At 54.0% G+C, this 20,661-nt stretch overlaps 1 protein-coding gene across 2 annotated transcripts; it reads left to right on the top strand.

The window, feature by feature from the left end:
• The first annotated feature begins 124 nt into the window (after positions 1–124).
• CXCL12 (C-X-C motif chemokine ligand 12) lies at positions 125–15,171 on the top strand. 2 transcript variants are annotated; one of them, XM_045438087.1, is made up of 4 exons: positions 125–276; positions 4,319–4,436; positions 6,555–6,641; positions 11,909–15,171. In XM_045438087.1, exons 1-4 carry the CDS (start codon positions 216–218, stop codon positions 11,922–11,924), a joined length of 282 nt encoding a protein of 93 aa, XP_045294043.1. In that variant the 5' UTR covers positions 125–215; the 3' UTR covers positions 11,925–15,171. The 2 variants fall into 2 exon arrangements, with proteins under 2 accessions (XP_045294043.1, XP_045294042.1); XM_045438086.1 differs by having other exon boundaries at positions 131–276; positions 9,321–15,171.
• The last annotated feature ends 5,490 nt before the right edge of the window (positions 15,172–20,661 follow it).

The following is a 20,661-nucleotide window of genomic DNA, read 5'->3' on the forward strand; positions in this document are numbered from 1 at the left end:
GCGGCGGTGTGGGAGGGGGACGCGCGCCGGAGCCCCCCGCGGCCTCCCGGCGGCAGCTCCAGGCCCGCCCCTCGCCGCGCGCCCCGCCCCGCCCCGCCCCGCCCCGCTCTCGCCTCTAAAGTGCCCGGCGCGCGCCTCCCGCCGCCGCACTTTCACTCTCCGCCGCCGCGTTCGCTCCGAGTCCCGCCTGCGTCCGCCCGCCGTCCGCCGGTGCCATGGATGCCAAGGTCGTCGCCGTGCTGGCCCTCGTGCTGGCTGCGCTCTGCCTCAGTGACGGTGAGTGCGCTCGGCTCCTCTGCCCACGCCCGCCCCGCCCCGCGCTAACCCAGCTCGCGCCGCCTGGCACCGGGGAGGTCGAGGCAGGCCCCCTTCGCCGGGCGCGCCGCTGGAAGCCCCGAGCGTAGCAGCCACCACCCGCCCTGAAGCTTCGCACTCTGCATCTGGGCTCGCGGTCCCGAACGGTGGGCGGCCGCCAGACCGGAGCGGCTGCCCGGGGTCGGACCGGACAGGATAACTGGCTGGGAGCGCGCCGGGGGGTTGGGGAGTGGAGCGGGGTCGGGAGCCTTCCGCGCCGGGCTCTGTCCCCCCTCATCCCACCCCTCACCCCCACCCAGCCAGTGTCGTCCAGCGCGCGACTCGGTGTCTCCAAGCAGAGGGACTCCGAGGCCCCGCTGCGCCGGGTGCTGGAGAGGCGTGTGCGAGAGAGCGCGTCGCGAAGCGGGTCTCGCATCGCGACGCGCTCGTGGTGGCGGTGCGGTCGGGTGCTGCTGCGCGGCGTCCCCTTTAGGCGAGGCTGGCCCTCTCTCTGCACCCACCCTAGCTCGGTTTCGCGGGCGAGCCAAACAGAGCAGCTGTCGGGTTTGCGCCACCCGCGCGGTCGCGCTTCTGCACAGCTCCGCGGTCCGCAACGACGCGGCTAACCCGGGCGCGCGTCCAGCCGCTGCTTCCTTGGCCTCTTCCCGGGGTCACCGAAGAGAGGCCCAGGGGCCGCCGGGGTCGCTCGTGCCCCTCCCCTGTCCCCCAAACACACCTGCAGACAGGCGCCTTTGTCACCGGCCAAGCCATCGCTCTTCCCTCAGAATGAGCGCTGCAACAAAGTTCAATCGCCAAGGCCTTAGGCCACTGGGAAAGGTGGTGTCCTGTTTCACTGGGAGAGGGAGAGAGCTTTTTTTTTTTTTTTTTTTTCTTCTGAAGCTTAAGAGAAACCTCGCTGTCCTGTCACAGGACACCACTGCTGCAAAACAAAATAAACTGTTGGCTTGAAACACACGAAACAAGCCGTGTTAGTCAGGCCACGCTGTCCTTTCTTGGCTGCGAAGTTGCCAACAAAGCCTGCACAGTCTTGAAGGACACTTGGTGTGTTCCGTGGGGCAGCTGCGGGGCCTGAGCGCCTGCAGCCCTAGGCTGGGCTCCAGCCGCTCGCTGACCCTTTGCATCGTCCCAGGCAGTGGCCTGGGAGCCGGTGTGGGTAAGGTGGGCATGACTGCAGCCTCCAGGCAAGAGGGCCAGGGCTAACAGGAGTTCATAGCTGACTGCCTGGAAAGTGTTCTTTAAACGTGCAGCAAGTTGCTGGACAGAGCTGCAGAGGGACTGGATGGAAGGCAATTTAGATTTTACTTCCTAAGCCGAAAGAAAAAGTATGTGAGGCTGAGTCTCCTTGCCGAAGCCCTGGGTCGTGGGGGACACTCTGGCTTGAGCATTAACAATTTGAGTGTCTGGTGAGAGTGGAGGTGTCATTCTGTGCCTCTCAGGGAAATGGTGCTTCCCCAAGCTGTCCCACTCCCCTGGGGAGCTGCAGAAAGGACAGGAATGCAGGGACCCAGGTGTAGCTGGCCTGGAAGGAGCACAGAGGGAGCTGGAGCCCCCACTGACAGACTCATCTTGGCCCTGGGAAGGGTTGGTTGTTTGTCCCTCTGAGTTGCCCTCTTAGCAGCCAAGTGGCCAGATCAGGGTGTCGGGCTCTAGGTCTGTCTGGTTCTCCTTGCATGTATAGGCTTGAATGTACCTCTTGACCTCCTGGAGCCTGTGGACCTATACCGACTTCAGAACTGCACTTGGAGATACCCTTGTTCAGGGTCAGGCTCACTCTCCTGCCCTCCCTCCACCTGACTTCAGCCATGCAGCTGGGCCCCTAGATGCCCTGGACTTCCAGGGGTTATATGCATCCAGGCCAGGCTCCATTCTGAGGCCCGGTTGGAGAGGCTGGCCAGGGCTCCTGTCTCTGCATTGGAGTGGAAGATTCTCTTGGAACTGCTCCTGAACAGAGCCAAGTTCACCGGGTCCCAAGCCATAACATCTAGGCCAATCCGGTGTCAGGCCTATACGCAGAGTCACATCCAAACCAGTTGGAAAAGTTAGTAATGTTGACAAAAAGCTGGAGGAGAGGACCCCAGGTGAGTTCTCTAGTAAGAGCCCTGGGCGCTCTGTCCCTTTAAAAAACCTATTGAAATTCCCCACTTGATAGACAAGCAACTGGGTCCTGGGAGCAGGAATAAGAATTGCCTTTGAAGGAAATGGATAATCCCAGGGGGCAAAAGGGGGGAAAGGAGAGAAGAGAAAGCCTGTGTTTTGAGCTCTGATTCAGCTCTGATTTCTGGCCTGATCTCCACTACTTGGTTAGTGGAGCCAGAAAAGCTTCCCAGACATGGGAGAGCGGCAGCCCCCACCAGCAGCCCCCCACTGGCTAAAGCACTCACACTGTGTCCCTTTCAGCCTGCTGCGCTGGGGTTGGGACCCTTCCTGTGTCACCACCCAGCCCCAGTTCCCCAGTCCCTAGCCAGCTCAGGAGGACACATGAGCATTCCAGGGAGACTAGAGACAGGACACTCCGAGGGGGAGACTTTGGCTTCTCCTTTACCCAGACCACCTAGCCCCCAGCCCCGGGATGGCTTTCCCAGGCGATCTGGTTCCAGGGCAGCATGCGCAGTATGGTAACATGTGCTACACCCAGCATCTACCACAGGGATTGGGTGTAGTTGCTGAAAGCCAGGCCCCAGCAGTGACTTTCTGGAGTCAGTTCGGGTATACATTTGAAGGCTGCTCCGGGGACCCTTCCAGGGCCCTGAGTCACTGAGCACCCTGAAGTCAGGCTTTCTCCTTACTGGAGTTTAAGGATTTGACTTTGATCCTAGGGGGCCCAGTGGTCTGCTTTTCCCCTGAATGGGCTAAATAGTCTGCTGTTTGCAGGCCATGCCATCTCTCAACTGAACACAGCTTCTGGAAAAATTAAGTCCCTTACAAGGTGTCCTACAGCTTCCCCAGGTCTCTTGCCCCAAAATGCAGAACTTCAGAACCACCGGGAGGCCTCTAGGAGCTCTGTAAACAGGGAAACTTTTTTTTTTTTTTTTTTAATCTCTGGACTAAATATTCTCAGACATACATTTAATCCCTGATGAAAGGATCCACAAATTCAAATAATTTGGGGTATTAAGTAGGGCTTGGATAAAATCTGCAGAAAAGAAAAAAAAAAAAAAAAAACCCACAAAGATCCCAGCCCCCCAGGGCTTGCAATTCTAGACTTAGAGGGTGAGTGGTGGGTTCTGCAGGAGCCCTTTGCTTATTTAAACTAATGAGTGTCAATTATGGCATTTTGCAAATTGGTGAATTGGCAAACAAAGAGGTAATACAACCCAGGAGGCTGGAGCATCCCTGCACAATGAAAGCCACTTTTGACTCCAGTCCTGATAATCTCCCTGCCTTCAGGGGAGTGCCTAGGAGAAGGTGGACCCTTGGCCTGCCCTCTGGGGACTCCCAGGTAGGAAGCCTGCCAGGATTCTTTTGTGGTTGCCTGGGTTTAAGGTGAATGTGAGGAGAGAAGATTGCAGGTGGGGGAGGGCAGCATTCCCAGGGGAACCGCTGCTTTGGGAGCCTTCTGCTTCCCCCTCCTCCTTCTCTGAGGGAGAGGAGGGGGAGGGGGGTGGGGGTGGGCGGAGGCTTTTCTAGTTGGCCCTGGAAGAGTTTATTTTGCAAAGAATAACTGGGAACCCCAGTACCTTGGACTGAAACAGTTGTCTCCTGGGATTAATATATTTTAAGACACCGAGCAGGGGGCTTCTTTTAATTCCCCTGCCCCCTAGGATCCAGCTCTCTGAAGGTCCATTTGCCCTCTGGCCCTATGGAGGCTCGGGCCTTCGCCCACCCAGAGCTCACTGTGCTGCCCAAGAGGTCTTAGCAAGGATGCACCCGTGACCCGTCCCATAGCTCTGGATCCTGACATCATTCCACCACCTTAACCCTTGGCCGCAGACACATCCACACATATGTCCCCAAGGTCTGGCAGGATCATAACAAACTGCGCTGCTTCCATCACCTCTTCTAGGGAAACCGGTCAGCCTGAGCTACAGATGTCCTTGCCGATTCTTCGAGAGCCACGTTGCCAGAGCCAACGTCAAGCATCTCAAAATCCTCAACACTCCGAACTGTGCCCTTCAGATCGTGTAAGTCTCAACATCATCTTCCAGCAGTGTTGCCTCTAATGGGCATAGTAGCACCTAGCTCAAAACTTGTAAACGCTGGAGAGCCGACACATGCTGAGCCACCAGCCTTGAACTTGGCATAATTAGAGGCAGCTGTGATCACCACCAGGCCTGTGAGTAAGCTACCAGGCAGGAGTTTCAAAAGCCACTCTTATCCTTGGCACCCCGCTGTGCCCCTAGCCGTTCTTGTTTCTTTTTTTCCAAGTTTCCTCCTTTAGCACAGGAAATGGCAGTACAGTTGGGTGCCTCCAGACTAGAGAAACACGGGCTTCACCAGAGTTTCCTCTGAAGTCCAGGAAATTAGCCAGCCCTTTGCTAGGAACAGTTGTCTGTCCTGCCAGTTTCCAGGCTTTGGCGATCTAAATCCATCCCTTATCACACAGCAAAATCTCACGAGACCCAAATTCAGGCGAAGCCTCTAACCATTGGGTGAAACGCAACATTTTCGGCTCACTTAACGGCGTTTTCTCCAACACAACCCACGAGTTTTTGCTTTGCTGGCGTTGAGGGCAGCCGTTGGTATTTGATTTCATTCACGTGCGGAACGAGGCAGACTGAAGTTACACCTATACCACACACAAAAATCGCTCGCCTGGGCTGCAGGAGGCGGGGCGAGGTTCGGGAAGAGAGCCGCTCGCGCCGTTGATTGCTTGGCCCTCGGGTGCTCAGACGCACCCATGCTTGCACACAGCGCCTTGTGGTCATGTGGCTAGACACCGAGGTGCTGAGGCTCAGGGTCTCTCGTGGGGACCTCACCTCCCGGAAAGCCCCAGTGCTGAGAACGGGGCGGGGGCACAGCAGTTGGAATGAAGGCTGCAACTGCCAGAAGCCTTTTCCACCCTGATACCAACTGTTTTTAAGTTTGGTTTTGTCTTTTTTTGCTAGCCTTTGCTGCCTCGGACGTGTTTGTCATTTACAGGATGTTTTAGACCCACTAGAAGATGGATGTTTTTTTCACTTACTTTCTTAAAATCAATACTGCCTCCCCTTTGAGAAGTGTTTTATCAGACATTGAATTTAGCGCCATAGACCCGCTTTGCGGTTCAGATTACACAGGTCCACCTGCTAGGAATGCACCTTGAAGTTGAAGAAGCCAGACATGATTCGCTGGTCTGGGCAAACACAGGATTAATTCATAAGCAGTGGCAGCCAAATTCAAACTCCTTGCTCTGAACCGCACTCTTCCTCCGCGTATGTCAAGTCACTTGACAGGCAGGCTGCGTGACGCCCGGCGGTGTCCCCAAGCCACTGTGCTGGCCTTCGTTGTCCACACAGAGCCGTGTGTGGCTGGGCAGGGAGTCCTCAGGCTGCTTGAGATTGCCTGGTACCCAGGGCTTTAGGGAGGGGGACCTGGAGAGGGAAGTGTGAGTGGGGCAGAGACCTGGGAGGAAGATGCCCTTTGAATTTGTAAAAAAACAAATGTGACCATGGAACATTGAGGGAACTTGTAAACCCTCTCTGGAAACCATTTTCTGGCAAACTACCTGCACCGTCCCTCCCTCACTGCCCTGTCATCTCTCTTCCCCAGACTACCGCAGTACCTCTTTGCAGGCCTCCTACCTCCAGGCTTGCTCTTAAGTCTGTCCACCACGTACTTTCAAGATGATCCATCCAAATAAGAATCTGCCTTTATCGCTTTCCAACGTAAGCCCCCACGATCTTACAGAGAAAGTCCCACTCTTTTGCCCTTTACACCTGGCCACCCGCTTCTTCCTCCACATCCTCTAAGCAGGTGCCCCTTTGGTGCCTTTGCTCTTGCTTTTCTCTCCCCCTTGATTTCACTTGCCCAGCTCCCTCTCCTCCTTCAAAGGCCAACTCAGATGTTCCCTGTGGTGCATTCTCCCTGGACTCCCCTGGAAAGCCTCTTCTCGCCTTCCCCTAGCTCTGCGGCAGGACTTGCCACAATGCTAGGAACATGTGTCCCCGGCACACCCTGAGTTCCTCCCGAACCCGAGCCCGCCGAGTGGGACACGTGGCACCGGGGAGGGCCCTGACGCGGGCGTCAGAGGAGCGGGTGCCCAGATCCCAGCGGCGCCTTCTCCGTTCGGCCACACACTGTCGCCTCTTCTGTTTTGGCAGGGCGAGGCTGAAGAACAACAATAGACAAGTGTGCATTGACCCGAAATTGAAGTGGATTCAGGAATACCTGGAGAAAGCTTTAAACAAGTAAGCACAACAGCCAAAAAGGACTTTCCGGTAGACCCACTTGAGGAAAGCTAAGACCCGTGTGGCAGATGGAAGGGCAAGGTTGGGGGAGGAAGGCCTGCATGGGGGGGACCAGGCGTGCCTCGGGGGTAGCGCACTGACCTGGGAACAGGCTTGAGGTCGGCCCGGCACGTAGACACCCGCATTTATAGCCTATGGTACGATACCGCAGCTTATGTCCACCCGAGCCCCATACCCTTGCGCACTGGCTGTTCTATAACTGGGGTTTTTCTAAGAAATTCTATTGTACCAGCAGCATTTCCCCGCTGTCGGTTCTCTCGTAATCCTCATAATCACATCATTCCCATTATCTTTTTTTTAATCAATGATGACTTCAGGATCTGTATTTGGTTTGTTGTGGAGCTTTTCTTCCCCTTGCCCCTGGGGCATCTGGGCACAGTCAGGTGACAGGCCAAGCACGGAGCTCAGAAAAGCGTCCTTCCTCCAGACTCAGAGGAAGACCGTGGGCGGCTCCCGCAGTGGGTGTCCGTCCTAGAATGACAGCCCAAGGTGACCCTCTGATACTGACCGGTGCTAGGCCACGGCCACCACCTCCACCCTCTCCTTCCAGCTCAGTGATCGGATCTGTAGGCTCCATGTAGAGGCTACTGTCGCTGGGGACTGTGCTCAGAAACCCTGTCCCGGTCATTCCCAGGCCTCTCCCTGCCTCCAGCAGCATGCTTTTATCTTGCTCTGCTTCCCATTTCTGTACATGCTCAGTGGGAGGAGAGGGATTGCTGGGGCCCCCGCCCTGCAGCCCTCTCCTCTCTTCACCCTCCCCTCCTGCTCAGGCCCTCTGTGAGAATCTTCTTTGGCCTCTGCCTCCAGAACGGGGCTGGCCCTCTCCAGGGGGGTGGGTGGGAGATCCTGTCTCCGCCTTCCCTGAAAGGCAGGTCTTTGCAGAGTCCGATGCAATTTTCAATCGGAACTTGTTTCGAGGAATTTGGTTCTGTGACTGCCTCCGAAGCTTATATATGCCACGGAGGCTCTGTACACCCTGAGGTGTCTGAAATCCGAAGTGGAAAAACAAATGAATAAATGAGCCTCTTGCCACTAACCCCTCCTCCTGAAACCACAGCATGGTTTCAGGCTCCAATCAGAAATGTTGGCAAGGTGACATTTCCATGGTAAATGTGATCCACAGATGGGCCTAGTGGTATTTGTAACTTTCTGCAAGGCATTTTTTATATATTTTTTGTGCACATTTTTTTATGTTTCTTTAGAAAACAATTGTATTTCAGAATATATTTATAGTCGAACAATTCATATATTTGAAAGTGGAGCCATATGAACGTCAGTAGGTTACCTTTCTCTATTATCTTAAACTACTGGCAATTTGTAAAGAAATATATATGATCTATAAATGTGATTGCAGCTTTTTAATGTTTAGCCACAGTGTATTTTTTCACTTGTACTAAAATTGTATCCAATGTGACATTATATGCACTAGCAATAAAAACGCTAATTGTTTCATGGCATCAGCCTCCTACTGGATGTGGGAATTTCTTTACCTGAAATAAAATCCATTAGTGGTTAGACACGGGGCTCTGATACCTTTCTGGAGTTTATGAAGATAAGGTGGCCTGCTGGTCAGGTGCCTTGAATCCCTCTTGCCGAGTTCACATGTGAGCACGGGCCTGGCTCAGGAGCAAATGAGAGCTGCAACTTAAGTTTTTGAGCCTTTTGGTTTTTTTCTTTCTTTCTTTCTTTTTTTTTTTTTTTTAAACCCAATGGAAACAACAGTGCTAGTTTTCTGAAGAATAATATTTGACTCACTAATTCCTCTTCCCCTTCCTCCTCTTCCTCGGTTCTCCTAACACCCCCACATAATCTCCAGAGACTCAACTCTCATAATATCCAGCTTTCACAGTCTCCCATGTAAAAATCCCATAATTCCAGGCCATGGTTAATAGAAAGCCTGCCCAGGAGCAGGTGGCCTTACCCCATAAATCATTAAATACCATTCAGCTTGAATCATTTTAATGTGACAGTCATGAGCCAGTTGTTCTAATCAAATTCTGCTAACCAGCTCTCTCCCTTGCTCTCCAGAACAATCCCAGTCATTCCCTGGGGGGAGTCTCCCAAGCATCCAGAAAGGAGAAAGTGGCACCAGGCTGCCTCCTTTCTCCTCTCCTGGATGGCCATCTGAATGTTGGGTCTCTAACCTCCAAAGCATGATTCAGTTTGAAGCGCAGGGTTTTTTTAGCTCGAGCAGAGAGTTCAGCTCTGCACTGAGAAGGAAGGAAGGCTGAGTAGATGGGATTGAGGTGAGTTAGAAGGCCAAGTCCAGCCTGGCCCTGGACTTCACACCCTTCACAGCCTGTCAGATGTGAGTGCCTTTCTGGGTTGGAAACCTCAGGCCATAGCTGGAACCAGGGCCAGGTTGGCAGGTTGGCCATGGCGATAGCCAGGTCACACATGTTCTGGAAGGCTGGCCAATATTTCTCTTGGAGTCAGGGGGGAAATGTCTGCTTTATTTTAAGGAAGTACTGGTGGGCCGTGCTTTGCCCGGGGGCCTCCAGGCCTAAGACAGAAGACAGGGTTGAGACTGATCCCCAGGCCAGCGTGAAATAGTGTGCAGACTGAGACAGACCCCGGTCCCTTTCAACGTCATTAATGGTTCTACTGATTTTATCTAAGGGGGCGCAGAGAAGAAAAAATGGGGAAAAGAGAAAAGATAGGAAAAAAGAAGCGACAGAAGAAGAGAAAGGCTGCCCAGAAAAGGAAAAACTAGTTCTCTGCCACTTCGAGATGGACCGCAGTGCGCGCTGCTCTTGTCTCTCCGGCGCTTTGTAAATTTGCTCTAACCCTCCTCCAGGGCACACGCCTTGCCTTCGCTGCAGGTGCTCAGACCTTCCTCGGAGGAGCGGCGCTCCTCTGGCCACACTGGCTCTCGTGTTTAGGCGCTTTTTAAGGCCCTTCCTGGTCTGCTAAGTTATGAAGAAAGTAGTTGTGCCGAGACTGGGGTTGTGGTCTGGGATGAGGACACTATGCTCAGGACTGTCTCGAGCGGCCCGGAGTCTCCGGCCTTGCCCTGGGCCGCTGAACCCCCACCCGGCCCTCCACTCCCTCTCCCAGAAGGGCCGGCTCACCGGCACACCGGCTCACACACTCACAGCGTGCCTTCCTGCTGAGGCCAGAGTGCAGGCCCGGCCCGCACAGGGCCATCTGCTAGCACAGCAGCGGCGCCTCGGCCGGCGAGGGCCTTCTGCCCTCCCCTTGACCACGGCGGGTGCTGCCCGGCACAGCCTTCGTGGGGCCCAGCTAGCTATGGCCGTGCCTTTTACAGGTGGTAACTGACTCTTTCCCAAGGGGCCTTCCACCCCTCTGCCACCTGGGGTGGGACTTCTCCAGCACCCCTGTCCTAGGCCTGGGGCTGTGAGAGCGGCTTTACCTCCGAGCAGGGCTGGTTTCCGGACACCGAGGGGGTAGCAGCTCCGCATTCCCGGGGAGCAGCTGTGGAAAATACTTCTCAGGGAGCCTCTTGTCCGGGCAGTTCACTTTATAGATTCTTTAAACGGGTCCCCGATGTGGAGGAACTGTGCGAAGGGCTTGTCCCCACCCACCTGCTGGGACAGTCTCTGTGACCTTGTGCCATTAGGTTCCGGGACACAGCTGCCTCAGTCCTCACTCATGGGAAATATGTGCTTAAAGTGAACATGGTGCTCTAGAAAGCTCTAGAACCTTCCTCATACCACCCACAGATTTATGTCTAAGATTTTTTGCCAAGTCTCTCTAATCTGGACCGGAAGGAGGGGGATCACATGGGAGAGCAAGGCCCAGATTTCAGTAGTACTTCGAAAAAGGACACCTCGAATGTCTGGACTGTGCTCCCCATCCTCCTGTCCCACGTAAACACTCCCCCTGCACCCCAGGCCCCTGGTCATGATTCAGTCTGTGGATCCAGAAAGATGAAGTGGTTGGAGCACTGGACAGATGGAATCAGGAGAAGAAAACCCAAGGCGCCTGCCTGTTAGACTCACCTGGAACACTGTGTCCCCTCACGCTTTAGCGTCCTCCTCTGGGATGGCAGCACAGAACCTTGTGGCCATTCCTTTTCCCCATCAGGGAAGTGTCCTGCTAGGGCGCTGCAGCCCAAGTCCTTTTATTCCCCATCCCCCTCCCTTTTATGTGGCTGACTCTCCAGACTGCACCCCTCTTGCCAGCCCTGGGGATGGCAGGCCTGCTCCGGGGCGTACGGGATGCCCTCCCGCTCCCCACCTGCCCTGCCTCCTAAGGCATCAGGATGTTTTCTGGTCTGCCCAGGGCAGCAGGCCTGGGCTGGGGCACCGGCGCTGGGGTAGTCCTACCTTTCCTAAACCGCTCGGGAGCCGGTCAGGCCCGCGCCCCATGCTCTCTGTTCCTCGTACAGCGGGAACGGCACGTCTCTGTGCCTCGAGAGGGGCAGTGGGTCCCTTCTGAAGACCACAGGGGGCTGTTTGCCATCTAGCAATGGTGGGTCAAGCTATTGCTGCCCTGAGGCGACAGACTGCTCCCTGCAGTGCTCAGCGAGACAGCGCCTTCCACTCCTGCTGGGGGAGCTGGGACCGTGGGGACTAAGACGGTTGGCCCCACATTCCGAAAAGCAAACACGCTCCGTTTCTGTCCTCCTGTGACCTCACTGGCCCTGGGCCCTCGCTGTATCTGACAAGCTGATGTAGCGCCAGCCCCGCTGAAGATGGGCGGGGGTGGAGGGGGGTGCTGTGGAAGAGTAGAGCCGGACTCCGTTCTGTTTTGGGTTGAAGCAAGTGAACGTGCCAGCACTGTCCCGGGGCCAGTCGGGGTGGGGTGGGGGTGAGGGGTTAGGTGGAGGTGATCGGTGGTACCCCGGACGGCCAGGCAGCCTGCTCCGGGCCTGGTGCAGGACCGGGCCACACTGAGGTAAGGGGTTGCCAGCCCTCCATCCGCGCTGGGGCTAAGGCAGTGCGCCCTGCCCTGTCGCGTGACCACCGTGCCTCACCGTCTGTCTGCGTGCCCTTGTTCGTCCGCCGTACCCCGTGCTGGCTGCGCCCGACTTTCCTCTCCGCTTCCCATCTTCCATCCATCCCTCCGCTTCAGCCCTGGCTGCCTTTCTCGCCACCCTCCCCCTTCCCAGGGCCTCGGAAAGGAGGCACACGGCCGCGATTTGGAAGTCAGGAGTGGGGGCCCTGCTGCAGCAGTGCTCGGCGTCTTAAGGCTTGCGGCCTGGCCTCCGCCTTAACGGTGTCTCCCTCTGTTCTTGTTAACAGGAGGTTCAAGATGTGAGAGGCGCAGGTTGGGTCAGACGCCTGAGGAAACCTTACAGTAGGAGCCCAGGTCTGAAACCAGTGTTAGGAAGAGCCCGCGGCAGCTCCGCTGCACCCAGGCAGGGCCCGGTACATTTCCGAGGGCTTTGTTTTGCACAGTTTGCCTTTACTATCACCATTTGATTATGTAGCAAAATATATGGTGTTTATTCTTCATTTAGTTTGATTATCCAGTGTCGCTGGTGACAGATAGGAACTTAGACTGAGGCCGTTATTTTACTTGCTTTGTTATAATATCTTTCCCGTGGAGCCCCTCACCCAGCTGGAGTTCCTGAGTTTTGTATCTCTCTGAGCTGTGCAGGCTGAGACCCCAGATCATCCTGTTTTGGGACGGAGAGCCCCTGGGACGTATCAGAACCAGGGAAGACCCTAGTGAAGGCTGCCCCGTGCATGGGGGGGGGGAGGGGGCTGCAGAGTCAAGTTTAGAGAGTCAGATGGGATCTTCACCCTTCCTCAGAGTGAGAGCTGGGGTCTTCCCCATTGGTGAGCATCGCAGGGCTTCCCCAAGTTGAGGCAGGCAGGGGGATGAGGCCAGGGCAGGGAGAGATGCACCCCTCATCCTGAGCTCTTCCCTACATCCCATCATGCTGTTGTCATTCTCTCTCTCATCCATCATCATGTATCTCCAAGACTGTCTCCATCGCCCTGGAAAAAGACTGTCTCAAGACCAAAGCTTTCATTTAAACTGGGCACCAAGAAGCAAATCAAATGTCTCTCGTGTCACCCGGTGCTGCAAACACTGTGCACATCTGTGTCTCGTTTGGAATATTGTCCGTTGTCCAATCCTGTGTTCTTGTTCAAAGCCAACGTCCTCGGGGCACGCACTGTCCACCCCTTGGATGCAAAGGCTCAGGGTAAGGAGAGGTCTTTTGACCAGGTTTCTGATTAGGGGTGTGATCCTCTTGGGTGGACAGCCTGGGTTTTTCCACTGATCACAAACCCAAGATGGATCCACAGAGCCCAAGGGAATTCGGTGCGCAGCAGAGTTGACCCATGAGGAGGCCAGGCCTTTATGCCCCTACAGTTGGTATCTCAGAGCCACGGGGAGTTTTTGCTCCATTGCATCAAGCGCGTGATTGTTTTGGCGAGAACGTGAAAAGGATCCTCAACCCTTTTTTTTGGTTTTTGAAAAGCTGATCCGTGAAATAATGAGTCCTGGACGTGAAGATTCCTTCCCACCTAAAATCTAACCTCCCCTTTTTCCCCACTTGGCAAGCCCATCATCCACCACCTTGTACAGTGGCGTCTGGACTTCTCCACTGCTGTAACCTTGTGCTTCCAGAACGTGCATCTTGGCTTTCACTCTTAGAAAAGGGGATATTTGGGAAAGTAGGTTAAAACCCTGACGTGTAGGGTGTTTTCCTTTACCGAGACCAGTTTGTAGAGTTGCATTAAACAGTTTAAGTGCAGCAGGTAGGCACTTGAGGGGCTTTTTGCTTGTTGAGTCGTTTCACATTTCATCTTACTAATACTTTGCTTTTGGTTCAGTGTCCCAGCAAACATTTTAAATTAAGAAAATGGAAGAAAAGCAGGGCAAAACAAGGAAATGTATCAGTTGAGAGGACACTGTAAACAACATGCAGAAAGTATATTCTAACAAAATAATCTGGAATTGTAGGTGTTTTTAGATTTAATAATCTTCGTGTTATCAGTAACATGTTAATATTTGCGTAAATATTCCTTTATATCGGATCTTCGTGGTAGAAAGCCAACCCCTCCGCCAAACGAAAATTGGTATCTTCAAATCAGCAATATTATATTGAATAAAATAGAGCACAGGGACCTTTATTAGTTAGAAGGAGTACAGAACTGGTTTCAAAACTGTCTTTTGAAATTAACCTGACAGGGCTCCTGAATTACGTGTGAAATGATTGCTTTTCAGTGGGATAGGCTTTTTCTAAGTCATCCAAGATATTTAAAACTCTCATGGAAAATGTGGAGCCATCTTCTCCTGGAATCCCTGAACCAGAGCCATTAAATCTCTTGCTCCACGAAAATAAACGCGGCCCTGAATCTTGACTACAGTTAAAGAATTGTTTGTTTCTCCCCAACAGGGGGGAAAAGAGGTAAGGGTAGAAACTTCTAGGAAAATTATCTGCCTAACAATTACTCTACTTGCAATCTGCTTCTAAGTGGAGGCTGCCCAACTAAAGCAAATGTGCATTTAAATAGTCTATTTGCAAAGGAAAAGGCTCGCCCATCCCCTTTTGCTTTAAAAACAAGTCTAGTGCATCAGTTGATTAGGGGTCACCCAGCTGTTCCTCCTCCTCCAGTGCTGCTCTACCTGACCTTCCCTTGGGCTCCGTGTAACCTCTAAGGCCGTGCTCCCTTGCCAGCCTTTGCATCAGGACCTGGGGAGCTGTGGGGCCAGGGTGGGGACCGGGACCCCCAGAAGTGCTGTGTGTTTGTATCTGAATCTGCGCCCTGTGTTGTTTGCACTGTTCTTTGTCCAGCCCCGCCAGGTGCTGAGACCCCAGCGAGGTGGCTCAGGAGTAGGGGAGCAGGTGGTGGGGGGGGGCCCTCTGCCGGTGGGCCTGTCCTCCAGAGAAAGGAGGTTCAGCTTTGAGCAGAGGGCCTGAATAGCCAAAGGTTGCAGTTGCCCCTGTGTGAAGACCAGAGAACGTCTAAGCTTTTTCACTGGATCCGATTTGACTTTCGTTTTCTGACTGCTGCCTGATGTTATGGCATGGGCTCCCCACTGGGAGCTCATCACCACCCCCCTGACCCCGGGCAGGCAGTGTACCCTTTTGCAACTGGATGGGAATTGTGGGGTCCCTGTACACATCTTCCCTGTACCTATCTTCCCTGACCCATTCCCAGGGAGCCCTGTCCCTGGGAAATGCTCCCTGGAAACCTTCAAATCCCCTCAGCAGACCATTGACATTGATTGCCAAGTTGAAAAAAATGCCACCCGGGAAACTTGTTAGTCTGCAACCTCGCTGGATTCTCAGTCTCTGAGCAGTGATGGGTTCAGTGTTAAATGTGATAAATACTGTATTTTGTGTTGTTTAAATTACATCTCCCAGATAATGTGAAAATGGTCCAGGAGAAGGCAGCTTCCTGTATGCAGTGTGCTTTTTTTTTTTTTTTTTTATAACAAATAACAACTCCTTCTGAGAAACAACAATTTCTACTTTGAAGTCATATCAATGAAAAGATGTATATGCACTTACAATTTTTCTAATAAAGACATGTATTCAAACGTAGCGGCCAACAGTTTGGAATTAGTGTTGCCATTTGGAGTTTTCCAGACTTGGTTTTTCTTCCTCAAACCCAACACACAAGGGTTGTGTAATCCTAGCTGCGCTGGTTAGTGGAAAACAGGCCATCGTAATCACGCTAATCATAAGTAAGAATTCTGCGGGCATGCTGGCCTCCGCTGGTCAACTGATCCTTAGTGGGGGGTGGGGAAAGACACTCCGTTTTCTCTGAATGCCCTTGGTTTTGCTGGAATCCCTTCCCACAGGCAAGCCAGTCCTCTACTCCAGAAGAGATGGTTTCCTGCAAGGGCCCTCATATTTGCCTGTCAGCTGGGGGAAGGAAGCCTCCACTTTGTACTTCCCGCGTCTAGTGGAAGACAAGAGCAGCCCATCCCTAAAGGCGCTGCCAAGGACCCAGAATATAACCTGCGTTATTTTCTGTCCTGCCCTGGGGCCCTTCCTGGAAGCTTACTGAATCTCTCCATGGCTGCCTGCCAGCACTGTCCATGATACTGTGACTAGACGGTGAGCCGGATAGGGTTCTGTCCCCACAGAGGTCAGCCTTGCACACTTTCTCTTACGTTCCTTCTCGTCTACGGCCAACCACACTGGCAGAGAAGAGCCAGCGCAAAAGCCCCAAATGTCCTCTAGGTCCTCTTGCCCATCGGCCCAGATGTGACCACGTTATCTCTGTGCTCGGAACCGCCCGGTTATTTATAGGGTGAACGTGATACAGTTGCTCAGTTGCAGATGGACTGGAGGAAGAAAGAAGGATTCGAGGAGCCCACGGCAAGAGGCAGCATGGCGTCCTGGGCCGAGCGTGGGTTTGCAGATTTGCAGAGCAGCGCTGGAACCCTGGGCTCTCTGCTCACTCTGTGACTTGAGACACATCACGTGTCCCTGAGTCCCAGCCCCGCAGCTGTAACCCCAGAAGCTTAGTATCCCCAGGAGCTGTGCAGACTAGACCTTAGACAGGGGTAGTGTATGTTTCCTTCCCTCTCTCCATGTGCTGTTTCCTGGGGGCCACCTGCCTCTACTTAGACCTCCCCAAAGCTCAGATACTGGAGGCCATCTTGAAAGGTGAGCTTCTTCCTCTTAGCTGACAGATGGGGAGAAGCCTCTTGGTTGGGTCTTGTGGGTTCCCTGAATGCCTGTGAGTGCTGGTTCCAGCACACTCCACGACTCTTCTCCACTGGGAACTAACACCCTCTGGGGTTAAGTATTAAGTATTCGGAATGATGGAGTGTAAAAAAAAGGAAAAAGTCCACGGCCTACCGTGTTTCACAGGACTGACGGCCCCCCGACAACAGCTGCCCTAAGCCCCGTATTAGGTGGTGTGGATGCCGTGCTCCCTGACTTCATGGAGCTGCAGTCTGAGGGACTGACTCGCAATTACATGAGCATCTTCGGAATACACGGTAAATGTGTATTACGGGACACATATACCAAGGGCAGGTAACATGGGACAAGGTGCGTCTGTGCTTCAAGGAAGCTCAGAGCACCATCAAAGTCTCTGAACAGAAGTGCTGGTGAAGCCAAGACCTCGAAGATTCTTTTGGGGTGATCTACTGACCCCCGAGGACTGCCGCTGAGAGCCCATGGGGTGGAATGGGAGCTTATTCTCCCGCAGGTGCAGCTCCCCTAGGGGGCCCGGCATGCACGCAGGGGGAGCTGGATTTCAGCCTCCTCACTCCCCTCGCTGCATCCTTGCGTGGAGCACAAGCCACTCAGTGCAGCTGAGAAGAGCTGGGCCCCCCACGGAGGTTGGGTCCCGGCAGCTGGGAAGCCTCCTGAGTGGGGACCTCGGCACCACTGATGGATGACCGATCCAATGTTCTGTCCCAGGGGTGCAGAGCTGTGACTCAGAGCTCATCGGGTTCTCGGGGTTTCTCTGTGCCTGGGACTGAGAGCCTTGCACTTGGGAGGGAGAGTGTGGCTAGCCAGGAGTTAGTGAAGCAGAGGGAAGCCACGATGGGTGAAACAGACTCAGAGAGAGAAGTGGGGATGAGAGCCAGGTAGTCGTACATGGAGGCGAGATGCGGCCATCCACAGAGGGGCGGAAGTGGCTGTGAAGCACCCTTGTGAGGTCCAGCCACACACCCTGCCCCCCTTGGGTTCCATCACCTAAATCCCCCTGGAGACCTAGAAAGGATTTCTGCTAATTACGCCCATCACTGGGGGCAGTTAGGCTGGCATAGTGGGCAAGGCAGGCTGGGAACAAGGAGGATCGGGACATGGGCGGGTACTTGCACAGGAGCTACGTTGGAGATCGCCTCGCCAGGTGTCTTCTCTGAACCCTCTCCCTGGCCTCAGCTGGCACTCCAAGGAAGGACCATTTAAGCTTGTGCGTGCTGCCATATTGGGATTGGTAAATGACCCAGAGGCATCCCCTAAGCCCCACCCCCATCCAAAAGGTGCACAGATTCTGTTTACAGCCTATACTCTTCTGCCCAGAAGGCACCCACCAGCGCCAATCCAACTAACCAGGAGTGGGTCCTCTGTGCTGCCGGGACCCTACCTCACTTCCCGGTCCCATCAGCCCCCCCCCTCTTCTTGGGTGCTCATTCCACACTTTCTTCTCTCCCTTTAACTATTCATCCTCGCCCACCCTCCGCACTCGGCTGATGGTCTGGCTTCTAGATCAGAAGGAAAGACAACAATGAGGGAATCCATGAGCTCCGCCTCTCGTCCACCGCCTGCCCAATCTGTTTCCACAGCCACCGCTCTCGCCTCGCAGGAAGACCCCTGCTCCCCGGCCACCACGCACCTGGCCGTGGAGCCCAGCGCTTCTCACCTGCCCAAGGACACCAATCCCAACCCCCCCCAACACACACGCTCCTACACCATGAATCTTTCATTCTACATCGGCACACCAACATGCTGTAAGATCTCCCATCGAGGCAAAACAAAATAAAAATAAAACCAACCCTTACGTGGTATTTTTCGACCCCTTAGTCTCCTACGGCTTCTGTTATAGTTCTCTGCTTCTCCTCCCACGGAAGTTCTCAGAAAAGTCGTCTATATTTCCTGGGTCCGCTTTCTCTCCTCTCTTTCTTACCTTTCTTGGACTCACTCCCAACTAGAATTCGGACGCCACCATTCATTCCACTACAACTGCTCTTTGTCAAGGTTGTCACTGGGCTTTTGGGAAACCCACAGGTCAGTTATCGGTTCTCAACTTCCACGGTCTCGGCAACCTCGACGGCACTGATCACCCTCCCTGAAACACACTTTCTGGTTGGCTCTCAGGAGACCATTCCTGACTATTTCTTCAGCTTCATACCTTCTCTCTCTTTTTTTTTTTTTTTTCCTGTTTCTTCCCCATCCTTTGGCCATCTAAACGCAAGAACACCCCTCGGCTCAGTCCTCAGATGCTCTGTTTTCACACCAGATGACCTCATTCACTCTCCTGGCCTTGAACTCCATGCAACAGCTAAGGAATTCAGACAGATCTCTCTCCTGGGCTCCAGGCTTGTACACCTGCTCCTCCTCTGAAAATAATCATATGAGAAGTGAAACTCCTGATATCCACGTTTACCCCAACCGGCTCACCTCCATTTCTACAAAGGACCATTCTATTCCTTCCAGTTGCTCAGGCCAAAACCCTAGAGCCATCTTTGATTCATTCTATTCTCTTACAACCCCGAACTAAATCATCAACAAACCCGGTTAGTGACCATTCAAAACACATCCAGCATCTGGTCACTTCTCACTGCTACCATCTTGGTCCAGGGCCCCGCTGCCCCACCCTTGTGGCCTGCAGTGTCCCCTCGAAGCAGCAAGAAGGGCCTGCCATGTTGCCTGTCCATGGTGCCCCTAGACCAACCCTCCAGTATTTTTGTGTTTTCTTTCAAGTTTTTTATTTTGAAAGAGAGAGAGAGCATGAGCATGGGGAGGGGCAGAGAAAGAGACAGAAAGAGAATCCCAAGCAGGCTCCACACTATCAGCACAGAGCCTAAGGCAGGGCCCACGAACAGTGAGATCGTGACCTGAGCCGAAATCAAGAGTCAGACGCTTAACCGACTGAGCCACTCAGGTGCCCCCCAAACCTCCAGTTTTTAACCAACAGGGGTTTATACCCACTGGCCCCTGTCACCTCTCTGACCACACCCCCTCTCTGCTCCAGCCACACTGGGTCCCTCTCCCTTGAACAGGCCAGGACTGCCCCCCCGGCAGGAGACTTTTGTGCTAGGTGGCCCCTGCCCAGGTACCCCATGGCTTACCCTTCCCTTCATTCAGTCTCTGCTCACCATCCCCTTGTCAAAAAGCCTTCGCAGACTACCCCAGCCTGCACAGCGGCCCCTCCCTGAGCGAGGGCCCTGTATCCTGCTCGGCCTCCCCGCAGCCTGGTACCTTCCGCCATGGTTACCTGGACACTGCCTGCTTCTCCACACGAGAAGGTTAATACCATGCGGGAAGAGAGGCGCTTGGTCTGTTTTGCTTTGTGGCTGGCACACGGAAGATGCTAAAGACATAGTTTGGGGATGACTGCCTGATAAATCAACAGGATGTTAACACATTGGAGTCTTTCTTTGTGTGTCTCTGAAATGAAGATAGCCGTACTCACCTTACAAGGTTGTGCGTTCGTTCGCACACTCAAGGGCACACGGTGAAGTCATTCTTTAGACCCAAATTCGCCTCACTCCAATGTGCATATATCAGTGATGACACACACACACGTTACCTGTGCCTGTCCCTTCCACCTGGAGTCGTGAAAAACTATAATGGTTCATTTCCTGTGACCCAGATTAAAGAATCATCCCTGTCCCCAGGGGCACCTCCTTCTGGGTGCTCCTCCCTCCTGTGGCAACCTGCACACACTTCCTGTGCAGACTGTAGGGGTGTCAGTGCTGCCTGGGGTTCACTGAGCCTGGACTTTGCAGCCAGGGACCCAGGAGGAGGACAGCTACAGCTGGTGTGGTTCCCGGGAACAGGATCTCTGCTGTTAGTGCTTTATCCCAGGCCTGGCTTGGGGCAACGGATGGATGGCCAGACCTCGGGACACAGCCAGGGCCCTAGAGAAGCATGAATCCAGAGACACCACCAAGTGGGAAAGAACAATCAATAGGCCTCAACTACCGGAAGCCGAGGCTGTGTCTTTCCACAAAAGGACCCAGCTTGGAAATGACAGAATGGGGATTCTGACCTAGGTCTGTTCGGTTCCAGGAGTGAGCCCTTAGCCATTGGGGTTCCATGCTTCTCTTCTAGGCTTCTCCATGCCTTTCCCACTGGTCTGCCCAAGGGGAGGCTTCAGTCCAACCTGGGCACGGCTGGTTTGGCCTAAAGGCAGATGCTCACAGAAGGATGGCCGGTCCTCTGGGGAGGAGGTCAGGGGAGAACTCAGGAAAGGCTGGGGCAGCAGAGGCAGTGTTCCCCTTTCCCAAGCACCATCCAGGCTCTGCCACGCAGCTGGGGAAGTTGCTCCGGAGGAGAAATGACCGGTCTTGGTCAGTCTGGAAGGCCCCAGAGGCAGCCACAGACTCACCTTGTCCTGGC

The sequence above is a fragment of the Leopardus geoffroyi genome, chromosome D2 (genome assembly GCF_018350155.1).
Source record: "Leopardus geoffroyi isolate Oge1 chromosome D2, O.geoffroyi_Oge1_pat1.0, whole genome shotgun sequence".
In the NCBI taxonomy this organism is placed as follows: Eukaryota; Metazoa; Chordata; class Mammalia; order Carnivora; family Felidae; genus Leopardus; species Leopardus geoffroyi.